This window comes from Arachis stenosperma, chromosome 6 (assembly GCF_014773155.1).
Source record: "Arachis stenosperma cultivar V10309 chromosome 6, arast.V10309.gnm1.PFL2, whole genome shotgun sequence".
Classification (NCBI taxonomy): domain Eukaryota; kingdom Viridiplantae; phylum Streptophyta; class Magnoliopsida; order Fabales; family Fabaceae; genus Arachis; species Arachis stenosperma.
In genome coordinates, this window is record NC_080382.1 from 104,064,630 (window position 1) to 104,085,168 (window position 20,539).

A 20,539-nucleotide genomic window follows, 5' to 3' on the forward strand; every position below is an offset into this window, starting at 1 on the left:
TTGTTAGAGGATAACTAAGTGGGAGCAATGAACCTTTATAATTGTACTTGGAAAAAACAATAAGGATAGAAACTCCAATTTTCTCTCCTAATCAATGCCTTTTATTTCAATTACATAACACCTCTTATTATTCATTCGTTGCTTTAATTTCTAGTTATTCATTTTTCTGTTCTCAACCTCAAAAATATCCAGAAAATTTCTGACCAATAATTTACATCATTGTGCCAACTCTTTGGAAAACGACCCGAAATTCTACTCACGATTATTTATTTTTAATTGTGACATATTCTAAATTGATAGTGGAATCTTCGTCGGTTAAGACTGTACTTGCAACGCTACTTTTATCAGAGATTCTTAACCAGCATCTTTCTACCCATCAGGTAGATCCTAGGAAAATATTGGTGTATGTAATGTGTTGGAAAAGTTAGTAAAATTCCATCATAATTGTGATGGAGACCATCATAATTGTGATGGAGACTGGATATAGGCTACATTGCACTAGATAGTTGAACTAGGATACATCTGTGTGTCACTTCTTCTCTCTACTTCACTTTTGGTTCTGTTACTTAGGAGACAAAAATAAAATGTCTCTCAACTCATCACGAGACAAAAGCAAAAATATCTTCTAAGTTTTTTTGAAAAAGCAAAAAATAATATTCATCACAAGAAAATGAAGCTAAGATTCAACTCCTTCCCTTTTCTTAACCACAGATAACCATCAATATATAATAATCTGTAGATGGAGAATTATAAAAAAGCAGAATTATAAAAAAACTAATGATATCATATAAAAGTTCTTCATAAGCATTTTTATCTAATTTTAAATGAATGTTTGTTTATCCTGGATTCTAAATTGTCAACTGTAAAAAAATATATTAGCATTCATTTATTCTTTTTATTATAATACATAAAATATTTTTTATTTTCTTATTATTATTTGATTCTTGAATTTATATTTAGATGAAATTATAATATTGTAGTTAATGTAGTATATTTAATTTAAATGATATTTTAAAGTTAATAGAATCTTCCTTATTCTATATCCGATCCGTTGTTTGTAGGCTCTCGATCGATCTCAAAAGCCAAAAGAAAATACATTGCAATAACAGCAAAGGGACTAGATTACTAAAGTGAGTTTATATTGTTGATATTAAAAATTTTACTCTCATTATTATAAACCCTTTTAAGCTATCTTATCGTCTAACTTTAACATTATAATAAACAAATTAAAGACTGTTATTTAATTTCATATGTTTAAAAATTATTCTTATATTTCATAAGTTCGCATAATGCATGCATCTTAATCTAATTAGCATTTTAATTTTGGATAGTAAACCCTATTTACGTTGCTTACAATAGACCAGATGTCAAGTCTTATTTAATATACAAGAAATTATAAAAATAAAAGTTTAAGACAATGTACATTGTGCAACAAGAATGTAGTAGATAATCAACATCAAATAGACTCTTTAGAAAGAGTAACCAAAATAAATACATCCCATTTACAATTTGAATCCCCAAAATAAAATAAAGTTTACATATATATAATCACATGTTAAGAAAAAAAAATCACTTAGATAATGTACAACTGATATTTTGACAAATTAAAGAAGGAGAAATTGGAGAACTGGATGAAAAGAAATAAAGAAAAAAAAAAGTTTGCAGAACGGAATGGATGGCATAAAACTAATTAGCACCTCACCAATCCCTATTCCATCCCTTTTTGCCATATTAGAAGTCCATCTCTTTTATATCTACAACCCTAATCTATGAATATTCTTCTCAACATTAGTGTACAATTACAAAGCGACAGTGATTGTTCTCTTGCTTTAATTTTTTTTTTCATATATATCTACTAACTCTCATCAATGATCTCCACATTATGATGTTCCAAATAATTTTAAACTTGCTTGTTTCCAAACACACCACACAAAACCTTATCGAAAATCTCCAGAAAAGATTCCCATTCACCTTTCCTCATGTCTCCAAAGGAAATGCCACTAATCTCGCAACTACTCCCTTCTTCTTCTTCGTTATTATTGTTGGGAACATCAAGAGGAACACTGGCCTTAACCTGTGAGCAAATTGTCTCTAACTCGCTCGGTGTTTCTTTGCCGCCACAAAACTCCCTCGTCATCAGTAACCCTATGTCGGTGAGGCAAAGCCCTGCAGCTGCAGCATGCTTCAAGAAAATGGTGCAAACAACAAGAACCCTAATTGAGGACTCCCTCAACAGAGGAAGCTCTGATCTTAGAATCTGAGCGTCCTTAAACGGATCGAGTTTCGAGATGTAATCAAGTTCTGAGTTGGAGAAAGGTGTAGAAGCCTGTGGCCAATGGAGCCACTCAAAGTAAGGATCGTCAAGCCACTCAGGGAGGCAGAAGCCATGGTCAATGGGAACAAGATGAGCAGCAACACCAGGAACGAAGCCATGATTCATAACAAGCATGTTGCCGGCGTGTCTATCAAGGTTGAGAAGGCGAATGTCCAAGATTCCGATCTGGTGAACAGAGGAAACAGAGTAGAGAGAAGGTCCCAACTCGCCGGCATCGAAAGCGTGACCGATGAAGCGTTGAAGCGACGCGAGTTTAGGCGCGTCGTTGGCGAAGAAAGAAGCGTGAGAGAATTTGACGAGGGCTGTTGGAGGTACAGCAGCGAAGGAGCCGTGATCGAGGAGATATGCAGCAAGCTCACGGGTAGCAGCCTCGCCGATGCGAATTGAAGTCTTGAGGCCCGGCTGGCCCGGCAATTGAGAGCCCAGGTCCTTTGGGTTGTTTAAGGCTAAGGGCTCTTCGTCGACGGGCTTTGCTACGGCGATGTTTTTGCCGCTGATTGGATTGCAGAAGAGGTAGGCACCGCCAAGACCGTTTGGGAGTGGTTTCGGGTGAAGACCGGAGGCCATGGCAATTGCGACCTCGACTACCAGAGCGTGGACCGGAGCCCCGGTGCCGCGAACAATCTCGATTCTTGGATGCGAGGAGGAAGGGAGGTCTTCCCCGGATGATAAAGTGGTTAAGGGGAGGCATGGAGTGGAGAAGCTGCGATGGATGATGTCAGCTTCTTCAGATTCAAGAAGGTGAGTATGTTGTTGTTGTTGTTGTAGTTTTTGTTTTTGTTTAAAGGAGTGGTGGGAAAGAGTAGCTCGATTGAGTTCCAAAATGGTCTGATCAAGGTGACTGAAGGATTGGAGCTTGCATCTCTGGGACCTGCTGAATGGCTTAAATCCGTGGTGTTGGTTAATGGCTACAGCCATTTTGAACAATCTCTTCCAGATGAGAAATTATTATTGTTGTTGTTATTATTATTATTGCTTGCAGCGCAAGAATGATAATGGTGGTGCATTCCAGGGGCCAATTTTCTTCTCACCAAGCAACTAACATACATCAAGATCCCCTAAATGTTCATTTTTCCCAAGGCAATCATCGCATCTGCAACAATACAAAAAGCAACACAACTCTTTAATTGGTGCATTTCCTCTTCTCTCATAATCAAACAAATACCCCTTTGTATGTTTTTCATTGGAAACTCGACTGCACTGGTTTTCATATATAAAATTGATAGTTGAAATCATTAAAAAACTTTAAAAAATTTTGATTAAATTATCATTTAATATTTTTAATTATTAACTTAATACAAAAATAATATGAATTTCTATCTTTATTTAAACTCATTCAACTAGTCATAGAATGTATTCACATATACACGTATAAAATTGATATAATTTGTATTCATTTTGCATTAATTTTGACATAAAGCATACATGCATGCATAAATATATATAAAAAAAATGATAGGGCATAGAATTTATTGTTTTTGGCTATCAGTTAGCTATCGATGTTTAAAATTATAGAATAAAGTATATTATTGTATTACTATATTAAAGGAACTAGACCAAAAAATTGAATTGATAGTTAAGTGATGACAAAAAACAATACATTCTGATGATCTTCTAATATTTTTCATATATAAATAAGAATTTGTTTATAATTAATTTTTAAACTCTATTTAAAAAATTATCTAAATATATATATAATTTAATAATTATATAAATAATTTTATACTATAATACATTAAAATTAAAATTCTTAACTACATATTAAAAATAATATTGACAGACACTAAATTTAAATTCATCATATATGTTTAGACTTTTTATATCTCAAACAACCTTTGTATTTATGCATTTTTTTTATATTTTACATATATAGCCTCAATCTCAGATATTAGTCTAGTATTTATATTTTGTTAGTGTTGATGATGCCAAAAATGAGCTGCCGAATTTGCCCCCAAAAAAGACCTAACTATAATATTTTCAAATATAAAGTAGTAAGTTTACATTGTCAATATTTCCAAAATCATAAAAAGAAACAAAATTTAGATATTTCGACAACAAAATTAAAGGCACTAAAAAATTTGTCTTGTATTATACTCTTTCTTCATTTGCAAATTTACTTTAATATCATAGAAAGGGCAACTCCCCCTCCAAAAAACATAAGAGGCGAAACAAACAAGATTTATGATAAACCTGAGAGAACAATTGTATATCCTTAAAATCTATTATGATATATAGAAATATTTGATAAAAAAATTATAAAATTATCGAAATTTATTTTATTTAAAATAATTAATAAATATTAAATAAGATAAATTTTGACTTTTTTTTTTAATTTTGGTAATATTATTGTATGATATATCTTATCTGTTTTTATCGTACAAGCAAGAGACGGAATAAATACACAATCAAATTTTTTAATAAATAATAAATATTTGGTGAAAATTCATACGCATTTGTCTTTATGTGAAGTTGACATATAAAAATTGTTAGATAATTTAATAAATTTGAGTTAATTATCATCTAACGATTCTCAATTATCAATTTCAGATAAAAACAACTGCAGGTGAATTTTTACTTAAATATTTACCTTAAAGGGGGTGAAAACCAAATGGCACTCATCGCTTAAACTTTGGATAGCAAATAATATCAGAAAAGCAGGCTAATTTCTGCGCATTTTTTTCTCGAATCCCTTATAACCTACAAATTTTCCAACCACAATGTAAACAACAATGTTTAGATAAAAATGAACAAGTATATATATGTATATACATGTCCCACATTCATTAATAATCATCATATATTTTAATATGGAATGAAAATACGTACGTACAGAGAAAATCCAAGTACATGCATCTCTCGCTTCTCTGCACATGATTTGCTACAATTTTTTGAACCATAGATCATATAATATTCACACAATACACAATGCAATTTCAGAATATATTGTGCACACAACATTGTTTGAAATGAGCAATCATAAACACAATACACCATGTCATCATGCTATGAACAAAAATTGTAAGACAATCACTATTTACAACTATCTCGAAATATAGGAGGCCTCCATTATCGACTATGATCTTCAGAGATGAATCAATGACATATGCACGCATGGATAGCAATAAAGCAACAACGTTACGCACAAACATGCACATCCCCGCAAAAAGAAGAAGAAAAACAAAGTAAAGATAAAATTCACTTTTTACATATTTCGAATTCAATGTTTCAATATTTTTGTATCAACAAACTACGAATTGATAGAACTTTTCATATTGAGATCATAAACAACGACGAGAAACCACCAAATTAAACCACCCAAGAAAAATAAAGATCACCAATAATCTTTAATTTTTCACATGATGGATGGGAACTTGTTCTACCAGGAATCAAACAAAACAAAAACACAAAAAGAAAAACATATATATAGCGAAGATGTTGAAATGATGATATGTATTATCATACCCTGAACACTTGTAAAGGTATTCAGGGAAATGAGAAGCAACGGGAGCGCGAGAGAAATCAAAGCGTCACACCGGAGTAATATCGAAATAAAACTCCACTACTTCTCACTTCCACTCCCACTCCCAAAACTAATTTAAATCTTCCCTCACCCCCTTTAAACACACAAATCCTTCACACACCCACCCCCCGTAACCACCCTTTTCCCTTTTCTTGTGACCTCTTTCTCCATCTATCTTTCTTTCCCTTTTCCACGTTACTATTTTTGGCACCACTCCAACACTTGGCATGCATGTTTCTGCATACAAAATTAGCATTCTTCAAAATCACCAAACTATAATATCAAAATCTTTTATTTTAGTATTGACTAACCTTCGTTAAACTGTAACCGTCTACTATATAATTTGGTTCGTGGCGATATCGCAATGTGACACCTGCCATGACCAAAAGAATAGGATGTGGTTAACTGTATCAAAATTAGCATTCTTCAAAATCACCTAACTATAATATCAATCTTTTATTAGTCTTTGCTCCTTAAAAAGTTTTCTAATGCCACACACTGTTTTTTATTTGTTTCTCCTGGAGTTTTGCTCTTGATTTGTTGCGTCGAAACCGCCATGGATTTGGTTTAATGTTTTTAGTTTCACATACACGTTGAATATTTACAAGATAAAATGTGTATCACACTATCAATCATGCTAAGTGTATAATAAAAATTAGTCATCAAATTTTTGTTAATAAAAATTAATATTAACATATAAAATATATATTAAATATAAATTAAAATATATATTTATACATAAATATATAATAATTAATTTAGTGACTTATTTTTTAAAAAGTAATTATTTTTATATACTAAAATGACTATTTAAACAAGAATGTCATTAGATAATTTAGTTTTTAAAAAATATTATATATACAATAAAAATCAATTATTAAATTAATTATTATATATATTTATGTATATTTATACATATCAATTCATTTTTTTAACTAAATAATCAGTTACCATTTACTAGAATAATCAAATATATTATAGTAGAATAATAAAATCTGCAATAGATATATAATTAATTTTTTTATAATAGTATTGTTAGTCGAATAAAATAAAATAAATTATAAATTAAAGGTGGTACAATTGACGTCAAAGATTATATCCGATAAGTTTTGTTTGTCGAAATAAGGTTGTTGATAAGAGAAAGGTATCTAGTCGACGAGGTTGTCGAAGCAAAGCAGCACATCTAAAATAGTGTTAGGATCAATGGTCAAGACAATTGAAGACAGTTATAATACATGTATCTGACGGAACGGTTACTTTTTAAGTTTTGCATATGAAATATGTGGTAAAATTTGATTGGTTGGAGAAGCTTATAAATATACAAGTTCTAGAAGAAACAATGGTTGGAATTCGTTTTCAAAAAATACTCACGCACACTCATATTCCATCAACTTTATGAGTTTTTCTCGAGTCTCTTTTCTATAGGATTCCTTCCATGTTTTTATTATGTCGAAGGCATTTTATTGCTTTCTTTAAATTTAAAGTCATTTACTCTGCTTTTTGTATTTTCAATTCAAGCCATTTAATCTTTCTTTACATTTCAGGTTTTTTTCCCTTCTGTATTTGTTCAAAAAATTGCATATTTGAAAATTGATACTCGCAAAGAGGATTATGTTTTGCTCCTAGATTATTAGATACAAACCAACCAAGATTTGCTAAAAATCTGCATAACAAATTGGCACGCCCGAGGGACAGTTTAGTAAGTGTGTCAAAAGATTTAATGATCAAGTTTATGCAACTTCAAAGTGACAGAATTATAAATATGGCTGATGAAATTTTGAAGAGCAATGTTGGGTCATCTGCAACTGATAATGTCCCCATAGTAATTACACAAACTTTTGTAGAATTAACGTCACATACAGAAGGGAGTATCCAAAATCCAGGCAATGACTTTAGAAATAACGCGGCGGTTAGTAATCCTCTCGTCGGGAATAATGGGCGTTACCCGTGTCCAAAAATTTCTCCAACATAATCGCAATTGCCAAAAACTGCAGGTGGCCTTCTTTTGGCCTTTCTCTAGGTTATACCACACCTATATGAGTGGTTACGTGTCTCCAATTAGATTTGGTAGTGCACCAGAAGCGTTAATAATTAACCACCTCTATATTATCCTAAGTTTTCTTGAGATTATCAGGTGAGATCGACGTCAAATAATCCTAGTTCAATGGCTGTATTTTGACAACATGTCGATGAGAGTCATCATTACTTGGTCAATTTGTTGACTCAATAGATGACTACTATCTTGAATCTAATGATGGCTGATCATGAAACAAAGTTTGAGCGTTTGACTAGACAAATTGAACGAATTGCTCGAGTTATGATTATGATCAGGGTGGACGTCAGAATTTAGGTGTGAATCTTGAGGATTTAGAGAATAACCCTAGAGATATGAATTGATAATGTGAACTTAGATGAGAATGTTCCTCATTGGTTTGACGCGATCAAAATGCAGATGATGTATTGGATAGGATTCGTGTTAATTAGTGAGAAGAACATTATCAAGTAATTAGGATTGTCAAAAATGTTCTTAATAGGTCGATATTAATATGTGTTTTATGAATCAAATATATTTTGTCTCTACATTCCCTGCTGTTGTGCAGATGGCAGAAGTGCCAAGGGGTGTGAAGAACCCTAAAATAATAACAAAATTTGCAAGTCAAGTCAGAGAGTCTACACTACTGAGCATATCGCCCGATATATCGTCGAGTTGGAAAATTTGGTAAATGATGAGAAAGGATAACTTTACAAAGTCTAAAATTTCATATTCAAAATTGGTGAAAGGGAGGCTCACTCCTAACCTAGTGAAAAAGAACTTATACATATAAATGAAATGGCATTCCGACTTGTCAAGTCGGGAAAAGAAGATTTTCTCCTCAGGATCAGCAACTACTATCTCATACTTATTTTCATCTTCCTGATTTCTACACATCCTATGTTGTCTACGAAAGGTTTCAGCATATTCATTATCAACTAGGGAGACAGCAGAAAGAAAAGTAATATCTACCAAATCTAAGTCAAACGAAACCTTAGACGACATGCTGAGAACTACGAATCGAGACATAAAACTATACTTACAATACAACAAAAGAAAAAACTATCACCACAAGTCGACAATCCAAGCAACACAACAGAAACATTCAAATAAAGTCACAAGAGGTTGTTCGTCTTCAACAATGCAGACACCATTTGGCACCATTTGGATAGAATGGCACCATTTGGGGGGCACCACAAAGCAGACACCATTCAACATACAAATTTATAGCAAAGGAATAAACTTCTTCAAAAAAAGACAAAAAAAAATGCAGAAGCACCAAACAATCACGAAATAATATCAACAAAAAATCATTGTCACCTCTTCACAAACAACAAAAACAATGGTACAAAAAGCACAACAAAACACAAGGATGCAGAAAACAAAGCGAAAAAGGGAAAGCCAACCCCTGGATGAATGCGAGAACAAGAAGCGCACGTAACAGCAAACACACCAACGTTCCAAAACTTCTTAAGAAAGTGCGAGTGAAGATTTGAAGCAGAATTTCAAGATGAAGAAATCTTAAAAGGGCTGCAACGAAGAAAGCAAAAAGCTTTGAGGAAGAGTGAAGTGAAAATGTTTCAGAAGAAGTAAAAAAAAAGAACGAGAAAAGGGGGTTGATTATTTATAAAACCCAAGGGACAAAATGGTAAAATGATTCTCTCATTTATGACATACACGGTTACCAAAGTAACCATAAAGAAACGTGCCAATAATCATGAATAAATGCAACATTTCAGATTCAAGAAATCATGTCGAGTACCCGACCTAAACTCCTCAATAGGCGGTTTTCCCGATGTGATAAAACTGATGTCATAAAATGGTTAGCTCGATCTCTGATAAAAGCTCGGTGCCTTATGCAGGGGCACTATTCATATCCTGACCTAAAATATAGCTAGGCCCAAGACAAGTAAAGCCCAATTAGCATAAAAAGGCCTCAACGGCTCCCACTTGACAACGTAAAGGTCGGACTCGATGATGCTGTCATTTGTCCTACTTACCCGAATCAGTAACTAACTCTTATAATCTCTCCTCCTCATCCAAAAAGGATATCTCAACAAACTCTCTAACAAAAGGGAGTAACAAACCCACCATCCAAGGTGGAACAACTTCAAAAGGTGGTTATTATTTCTACAGTTATAAATACTCTGACACTCATAAGTATAATTCAAATCAAATCTACCAAAAATCTGCCTAAAACTCTTACTAACTTAAACATCGGAGTCCCTTGCAAATATCATCTCCCACCTCCTCACAAGGAACTTGGACGGCAATACCTCGACACTAGTGGATGTCTCCCCAAAAGGGGTTTGTACCTCGCGTTCAGGCTCAAAGCAACCCAATTTCAGATAACCTTCAGAACAATTATTATTAGAATTATCCAAAAAAAATAATTCTAATTTCCATTAACATAATAATATTTATTAAAATTGTCCCAAAAAAATAAATTTTCATTAACACACTAACTAATTTTATTATTATTAAAATTACCTAAAAATAATTTTAATTTCTAATAATATACTAAGTAATATAATTAACAAGGTTCTAAAAACCAGACCGGTTATCAAACCACTCTAGTCACTAGTTTATTGATACAATTGGTTCAACTATAATAACCGTTTTATAATAAGATAATAAATGAAATATAAATAAATACACTAAAACAAATTAAAGTCTAATATAAACTTTAAATTATCATTCCAATTTAAAATACTACATCAACCAAAATCTTAAATCTTGTCAAAGTATAAATTCAAAGGTTAAATAACCTTTCATTTTATCAATTAATAACAATATAATACTCATTATATTATTAAGACAGTCATAATTTATGCACAATTTTAACAAAATTGTTAGCACAAAAATTAATAAAGATTAATAAGAATAAACATAAGACTGATTATAATTAATAAGTAATAGTTTCACAATTTTAACATGGCCTAAAGTGATCTTGGTGGATGATTATGAACAAGCTCTGCTAAAAGAAACAAAACGAAGAACCAAAAAGAAAGGAAAACTTGGAATGCTAGAATACTGTGTAATTGCTATTTAGAAAATGAACATATTAACAATGCTATTGAATTTGCGTGCGCACACACACATATCAAGACTCTACACATATATATTCAAGACTCATCCTAAGACTCTTTTTTAACAAAATTAATCTCAACTGATATACCAGATATATATTTCCTATAAATAATCATAATAGAACTTAATTTCACTAAGTGATTTCACTATCTTTTGTATCCTTTACCAAAATAACAAATTAATCAATTTAGTCAATACACAGCTCCAAACACAGTAAGTAATCTGCTTTATACACTCCTTAAAAGTGTTCCTAAATCATTTGCAATAACAGTGAACTATGCTTCATAAACAACTCAAATTGTTGAAATCAGATACATGAAGGACACTAGTTAGAATTTACAGAAGCATACCAATTTCAAGAAATGCATAATTGGCAAAATTTATCAAGCATGGCAAAGCTAGGTTCTCAGAAAAAAATTTAATTGAACAATGAAACACGGCATAACAGAACACAAAATACACAGCACAACAGTGAAGAAGACACAAAACAGTATAATACATCACAACAGTAGTGAGTATAGCTAATCAATAATCAATTAAACATTCAATAGTCAATCAATCGTTCAATAATCAATATAATTTATAAAAAAAATAAAAACAAAAAGAAGAATAAGCACTAGCAGTGAGCAGAGAAGCCATTGCCTTCTTCGATTGAGCTGGGCAGAGTATGAGGGAAAGTGGTTGAGCGCGACAGACGACGGTGACTAGGCGACAAGCACGACGATGGATGGCGGTAGAAGCCCGGCTGAGCAAAGGTAAACCAGACGACGAACGTGAAAAACGAGGAAGAAGCTGCGATTGGTGAATGAGGAGAGGAGTTGGAGACTTGGAACACAACGACGATGACCAGACGAGGACGAAAGCTCCTGAGCACGACGAACGGCGGTGAAAGTTACTATAAGCTAGGGTTTCTTTTTGGGGGAAGATAGCTTCATTTGAGAGAGTGGGAGTTGAGAGGAGTTGGAGTGAACAGAGGTTGGAGAGCTCAAGAACGACGATGGTGCGACGAACGGCTGCAGTGTCTCCCTCCTTGACACGGCAGTAGAGGCTACTGCTAGGATTTTGGTTTTTGTTTGAGAGAAAGTTTGGGAGGAGAAGGAGACTGAATGCTGAAGGCTTTCCCCTTTTTGTTTTTATACAAAACGCAAAACGACACTGTTTTAGAAAAATCAGCCGGGTCTCGATTCAGTTCGATTGTTCGGTTCAACAATTTTCAGATAGTTTTATAGTTAGCAATTTTATAAGTTGAACCAAACTGTAAAGATGTCCGATTAACAGTTGAACCAATCGGACTGACCAGTCCAATCCAATTTTCAAAACCATGATAATTAATAAAACTACCCAAACAAAATAACAAAAACATTATAACACATTACACACTATAACACTTTCGTTTAAATAGTATAAACATTGGTAAGAAATGACATTAGTACTACTTGTTCAAAAAAAAAAGACATTAGTACTAAAATTATTGTAACTAAATAATAAAAATATAAAATAAAATTTAAATAATTAGGATGATTGAAATAAATTATCAACATCTTTCTTTATTATAGACATCTCCTTTTCTTCAAAAAAAAAATCACTTATACTCTCAATTCTCAACTCTCAACTAGTCTCTTCTTCTAATTGGACTACAACAACACACAACACACAAAAGCAATACAAGATACAAAAGAGAGGAGCCAATGATTTAAGCAATGTTAAGCAACGTTCTCCGCTTCACCATTGTTGCACGTGCGATACGCGGTCTGTGTCAACAAATCAAAGGAGTTAAATTCCATTTTGGTCTTTGAGATTGGTGAGTTACATTGATTTAGTCATTGACTTCTCAATTGTTACAATCTGATCCTCATATTTAAAAAATTACACTAATGTAATTCTTCATGTATTTTCTATCATTCGAGCTTAATGCCGTTAGTGACGTGGCTCAAGCCTTGCACCGTTTAAGCAATGTTAAGCAATGTTCTCTGCTTCACCATTGCTGCACGTGCGATACGCGGTCTGTACCAACAAATCAAAGGAGTTAAACTCCACTTTGGTCTTTGAGATTGGTGAGTTACACTTATTTAGTCATTGACTTCTCAATTGTTACAATCTGATCCTTAGATTTAAAAAACTACATTAATGTAGTCCTTCATGTATTTTCTGTCACTAGAGCTCAACATCGTTAGTGACGTGGCTCGAGCCTTACCACGCTAGGCACGTTAAAATGACGTCGTATGCGTTTTAACGCTAAAGAATATATTAAACGACGTCGTTTGATAGTTTGAACAATACTAAAATGTTATACCCCTACTATTTGATCACTTCATCGTTTAATGTCTTATTTAGTACCAAAATGTATATGATGTTATTTTAATATATCTAACATGACAAATTTAAACTATATTATTTACGTTGTTGTACTCTAATGACAAAAAAATATACAAAAAATTATATTAATGATTTTTTTAAAATTTAAAAGATCAAATTATATTAATTGAAAAATTATGTACTAAATTAGTGTAACTGACAATAATAAAAATCAAAGTGAGACTTAACTTCAAATCCGTGGGTGTAATTTATGCACCCAATTTGGACTGTCGGATTTCTTTTCCTTCAAAGCGAACGGTCCAATTATATCCAAGCTGACACTATACCGTTCTCAATCCCCTATATAGTCCATATACGTGCTAATCACAGGTGGTATCCCATCCCCTATTATAATTAATTTCCGACAAAATACAATGTACACAATTATTTTATAAAAAAGTATAGGTAGAAGATGAAAATATAAAATAATATAAACAATAAATATATTAGATGTTTATTTTATTAGATATATAGATAATTATTCTAATATTAAAATTTAAATATTTAAAAGTTTAATATATTTTTATTTAATTGATGATTATTTATATTATTTAAAAAAATTATTAATTACCTAATCCTATAACAATCCTTTAAAAGAATGTTTATTCAGTAGTGGAATATGCTACGTGGCATCCTCTAGATTTTTTTAAATTTTTTATGTATGATCATTATTACAATAACACCCATGATCAAATCATCCTCATTTTACTACTCTTCTGAACATCGTGCCTACTTTTCTCATCATCCTTTACAGCTTTCTTTACGTGTACACACCCTAAAATTTCAAATTTCGAATTCAAAATCAATTAAAAAGGAAATTCATTCCCAATTTTCCATCATCTGCGTTCTCCGTCCTCTGTTTCCTTTCTTCTCTCTTCCTCCTCTTCTTCATCGATTCTTCTCCTTCATCATCCGTTCCTCCTTTTTTTTCCCTTTTTCCGTTCGTTTTTTCTTCCTATTCCTAATCTAAATTGGAGATGGAGAAAGTTTATGTACTCACCAAGGCAGAGGATGTCATTGTACCTGATGGCTCTAACTTTCAGGGGAGTCGTCGCGGTGGAGCAACGCCAGCGGTGGTGGTAGGGTTACGGCAGTGGATGAGGAGCCAATTGCTATGGTGGTGGACGATGGTATGGCGTGGTGGTCGCCGTCGGTGAGGTGGAGTTCGTGGTAATCATCGATGTGTGGTGATGGATACGGAGGAGGAAGCGGCGGAAGAAAGCATATAGCTGGAAAGTAGTGAGTCGCGGCCATAGGGAGCACATGTAGTGAGAGCACAGCAGCGACGACCAGAACAGAACCGTGAGATCTAATCGGCGTTCAGAACAGATTTGCATGGTTGTTATTTTTTTGTTTTAATTAATTAATTAGATAAATTATGTAAATGATTATTATTTGCTTAATCTACAAATTTTATTGTTTGAAAATTTAAATTTTGAATTGAAAATTAATTTGAAAAAAAATCATTTGTATATGTTTATTTTCATTATCCGCACAAATTATATTTTCCAATTTTTTCTTCTCATCATTCTTGCTCTCGCTCTCTAATACTGGGAGCTGTAGTATTCCACCGCAAAATCAAATCGGCTACTGTTTGTGAAACATGGTTTGGTATCTCCCTTTTGAGTTTTGATCATGGAATTTGATAAATGTCTTGATTTTACTCACTGTTAAAATTACTTATAGGCAATCCTTTTTTCTTCCTTTTTGGAACTTTAGTTATTTCTAACTTTAGTGCTTAATAATTAATATATTATTTTTATTTGTTGTGCATCTATTGCACTGAGTTACATATTTTTTAAACACATCTATATTTGGACAATCCATCAACTACCTTTAGTTATTTCATTGTTAGATCAAACACATAATATGCTCAACTACCTATATCTATGATAAGATAGTGTTGAAGTTTCTGGTGTTTTCATGATAGGTTGAATGGTGGATCTAAATAGAGCAGGGCACCTTTGCTTGAGATAGTTTCCGAGCCTTATATAAAAACCGGTATTGAAGCAGTAGAGCATGCAGCAGAAATACGGAGATCGGTTCGGTATTTGGGAGTGAGCAATGGCAATATGTAAGAAAGATCTCTTCGTTTTGATCTCTTCGTTACATTGTTATACTCCTTGCAATTGAAATAAATTTTGTGATCTTAGCCGTTGTGATTTTTACTAATGTCAATCTTAGTACATGTACTATCTAAATATCTTATTAGATATAGCAAATTCTCTTCTCTATATAAGGATCTAATTAAATAAGAAGCTAATTTATTTTTTTATTTCAATGCAGCCCCAAACATATATCACCAACGTAAAAAGTGCAAATGTATGGACCACTCGCAAATTAACTTTTTCATACTAAGCATAAATGTATTTGTGTGGACTTGGCATTTATACATATTTTTTTCCTCTAATTTTGGTTAACTTAATTGTGACTTGATGGCTAAAAGATTGAAAGTCTCAATGTTTATTCTTAAGCTTTTGAATATCACAAATTGTATTGCAGGGTCAGCAGACAATACACTAAAATTTTGAGATTTAGAATCCTTTGAAATGATTGGATCTACTAGACAAGAGGTTTCTCATTTAGTGTCGTGTGAGTCATGGTGTTAGCAATAGCAATTATTGGTGGGTTTGGATTCTGCAGTTTCTCTCTTTTAAATGTTCTTATTGTGCATTATTTTCTTTTTTCAGGTTCACCCCATGATGTACAAGCACACATATAGTGGAGGTCATGGTTCTCTATGAATTTTGATAGATATTTTTGCTTAGTGTTTCATTTATAGTTCCTTTTCGACATGTTGATTTTACTAAAGTTATTTGAGATCTGATTTCTAACAACCAGAACTTACTAACAATAGAAATGGAAACGTTACCAGACAGCAAAGCTTCAAAGGCTTCTCCATAGTGCAATATGAAGACAAGATCCATGGGTGTGAAGAATTCCACTAAGAAAACTACTAGAAGGAATCACAAATAAGTGGTAATTTGTTTTCCCAATTAATTTACTGATAGTTGTCATTTACTTATGAGATTTTGTTGGTTTGTTCGGTATTTTTTGGTTTGTTCTTTTGTCATTTAGTTATTTCAGCAGGATTCAAGCTATGAACAAGAAGATTTACCTTAAGTTACCAAGAATAAACCACCAGTTTCTTCCTTCAAATTGCTAAAGAGCAATGAAACCTTCATCTTTTCGTTTTGTGGATGACTGCTGTTATAATATACATATAATTCAGACATTTATCTATTTATTTTTAAAGATATGTTCTTTAACTACTTTGCTATTGATTTTATATTGTTTATTGTTTCTAATATTGCTTATGGTTGTTCTGTTATTCTGTTTTGCTATGCTATCATATACATAAATATTGAGAATTTACTATTAACTATTAAGTGACGACTAATTATAAAAAATTATAATAAATAATAAATAATCTTATTTCATTGATATTCTTATATAAATAACACTCATTATTGGTTCCTCTCTAAAAGAAGGTGGTCAAGATGATAAATATGTATCTTCATGCTTTTCATGCTAAGACATTTAGCTTCTTTCTTTAATTTTTTTTCCAGGTAAAAAAGAAGGTGGAACTCTTGGAGTCCAGGATCTGGCATATTTTCTTGCAACAGCCAACTTTATGGGATCTCCAAGCTCCCATTTAGATCTGTGGTACTCTAACTTCTTACAATCCCTGATTCTACTGCTTTCTTTATTAATAACAGGTGAATATATACACTTTTGTGCATCCCTTACTCTATTGCTTTCTTTGTTGCAATTCCTTTTGTTTCGGTCTTCTTCCTTTCTTTTTGGAGTTGGCATTTGATTGATGGGTTATTGCGTTTATTTTTTATTTTTTATTTTTTAATAGTGGTTTTATATTGTTTTAATTTGAGAGAGACATTGCTATTATATTTTTCAATATATTTTTTAAGCATATTTTAAAATCTTGATTTTCATTTCATATAACTTCTCTTTAATCTTATTTTACCAATACATTATAGACTAAGATTCTTAATACCCCTCCTTTTGAAACTCCATTTTTCTTTTGTTATCTTTTTCTTAGGCTTTAGTATGAGATTGGGTTCTATTTTGATGTGAAGTATTTCGAGCACATCGTTTGATAGTAAATTTGATGATGTTGATAAGTTCCTTTCTGCATTCACATGGATTGATGAGAATGAACATTAAACCTATATCTACATTAATTTGAATAAACAAGTAACTGAGTAAGTTTCCATAAGATTCCTTAGTGGTGTCACTTTGTGTATGTTCTATTATGTTGTCATTAATTATTCATTTTAATTATGCCTGTCTAAATATTTTATATCTGATTTGGTTAGTAAGCATGGTTCCAAGACTTTAAATATCCTCATGAAGGAACCGTATATCATTCTAGATTATCAAGGGGAAAAAAAAGAAGAAAAATTGCTTTCTTTAGTGTGCATGCAAGAAATCTTTTGATATCTCATTCATACATAAGCAAGATTCTATTTTTTAAGGAGGAAAAGAAAACAGAACGAAGAACAAATAAAACACAGAATTTGACCGTCTTTAGTTTCTTTTTCCTCACTTGAGAGCAGATGCTTGAAACAGGACATAGTTGAACTTATTAATAAAATTAACAGATCCTCCATTACCATTCAGTTTATTAATAAGATTTGAAGAATTACAAATGGGACACTATTTTATGTGTGGGTGACTTCGTTCTGGTTTGTTTCCTTTTTAGATTAATGATATGTATCAATTGCTTCGCAACATTAGTATTTGATATTCTTCTTTCAGTGGTTATGTTTTAGTTCGATGAGGTGGATTTGACTGGCACAAAGTTTGAATATTTATGGTTTGGAGTGAACATTTATGATTTGTTGAGATGGTGATTTGTCTCTTTATCTTGAAAAATTTATATGTTTGGCAAATATATGCATTTAAACCATTTTACAATTTTTCTTTCGAAATCCTCTGTTCCTATAGAATTAAGATAGTTCTTTCTTAGACTCTTTCATTTATGAGAATCTATTATTCTACATAATGAGAGTTTAGAGATCAACTATTTTGCATTGCGTGCATTGTGCATCCTGTTTTCTAGAAAAATAACTATTTATATTTCTTAAATGATTTAGGGCTATGAAGTTCTCAAAAAACTTGCTTATGTGACTGATAAATTTGATAGGAAATTCCTTGAGCAATTACGTGAGTAAGAAGATTCAGTACTTCGTTATACTTAATGTTCTATGCTCTTTTTTTCCTTTGTACTTAGTGTTCAATGCTTTTTTTCTTTTTCATTTTCGTTGATGTGCCTTCTCCTGTTTAGTTGCTTTTCAAAGAGTTGGATACTTATTTGTCTATATATTATGACTTAAGTTTTTTTCTTTTTGAGGGATATAATTTTGCTTTAAAATATTGGGTTGCCATTGTTTAATTGAGTTCTTTGTTTATTACAGAGAATTCTGCACCACAATTCCTAATGATTTTAGATTCAGAAAAATTAAGCTCTCTCTCCCATATAGTTTTTTATCCACTTAGTCATTTATCAATTTATTCTATGGTTGAAATCATAATTGTGAATTTCTGACACCTGATAGTGGATTTTGTACACTTTATTCTCCAATTGGTTTCCTTTTATATTAATGGTATGTATCAATTGCTTCGCAACATTAGTGTTTGCTATTCTTCTTTCAGTTGTTATGTTTTAGTTGGATGAGGTGGATCTGACTGGTGCAAAGTTTGAATATTTATGGTTTGGAGTGCATATTTATTTTTTTTAAAAAAAAAAAAACATGAAGCTTTTTATCTTTTGCTGCTTTAGCTTTCATTATTGTATATTCATGCTCTAACTACACAAGCTATATCTTTTCCAGCTAATTTTTGTTGAGATAGTGAATTGTCTCTTATCTTGAAAAGTTAATGTTTGGCAAATATATGCATTTAAACCATTTTTTCAATTTTTCTTTTGAAAGCCTCTGTTCCTATAGAATTAAGATAATTCTTTCTTAGACTCTTCTATTTATGTGAATCTATTATTCTACATAATGAGAGTTTAGAGATCAGCCATTTTGCATTGCGTGTAATGTGCATCCTGTTCTCTAAAAAAATAGCTATTCATATTTCTTAAATGACTTAGTTATGAAGTTTTCAAAAAACTTGCTTATGTGATATATAATATTCTGTGCTCTTTTGAATGTCTATAATTGTATTTTTTTATTATCATTATTATTTTGACTGCTGCTCTATTAATGTATATTTATAATTTATATGACTTTTGTGGTATTATGTGGTATATGAAGTTGGTGACAGTGCCATTGCAATGTTTGGTGATCTTAATAGTAGGAAATGGCTCTTCCTCTCTGATGTGTGTTATTATCTATGAGACGATGACTATTAACAAGCTTTAGGGGTCAAACATATGAGTCTATATTTGTCGAAGCATGTTTTTACACACAAGACAACTTTATGTTGCTCTTTCAAGAGTAAAAATCAAAATCAAGATTAAGGGTATTAGTTTAGAATAATCATTCAAGGCAAAAGATATAAATGTTGTTCGTAGACAAATTTAGTTGATTATGTATAATTTTAAATTTATTTAATATGTAATTTTAGATATTTATATTCTTCTATAAGTTTGTTACTTCTTTGTAGAAATTATTTTTGGATACTTATTCACTTTAGTTTACAATTTTTCTATCATGTATTTATTGTAATTAAACGATAATCTTAATCTTAATTTATATGTTTTTACAATTTTCTTAAAAGGAAAATTAGATCATTTTATTCTTATGATTTAATTTAAAATAAAAAATTTATATTTAATTAGTTATTCTAACAATAGCTTAATATTAACTGATTTTTATTAAACTTAGTATATTTATGCATCGCTTAATGTTATCGATTTTAGAGACAACATGGTGAGGCGTGCATAAAGAGCATGAACACTAGGAGATTATCACAGGGCTGAACTAATTCTAAAAGTAGAGTGATGACGTTGAATTTTTCTTTTTTTAATTGATTTGAATACTAAATTCTAAATAATAGTTGAAAGACTTATTTTTTAAAAGTATATTTTTTATATAAATTGATCATTCTATTGTTAAAAATTTAAAAAATAAAAAAATAATTTACATCACTATAATTTTTTTTATATTTAATAATAGAATTCAGGTTATACAAATTTTGAAACTAAATACTTGGAGTTTAACAGCAAGAATAAATTGGC

General features: G+C 31.5%; 1 protein-coding gene across 1 annotated transcript; it reads right to left on the minus strand.

Annotated features, from left to right (window-relative positions):
* Positions 1-1,635: 1,635 nt before the first annotated feature.
* LOC130933396 (phosphatidylinositol 4-kinase gamma 1-like) lies at positions 1,636-3,456 on the minus strand. Its single transcript, XM_057862994.1, has one exon. The coding sequence runs from the start codon at positions 3,251-3,253 to the stop codon at positions 1,901-1,903; it is 1,353 nt and encodes a 450-aa protein (XP_057718977.1). The 5' UTR covers positions 3,254-3,456; the 3' UTR covers positions 1,636-1,900.
* Positions 3,457-20,539: the final 17,083 nt, after the last annotated feature.

Excerpts from the sequence above, each read along its gene's own strand:
- LOC130933396 (XM_057862994.1), bottom strand. The coding sequence starts at position 3,253 with ATGGCTGTAGCCATTAACCAACACCACGGATTTAAGCCATTCAGCAGG.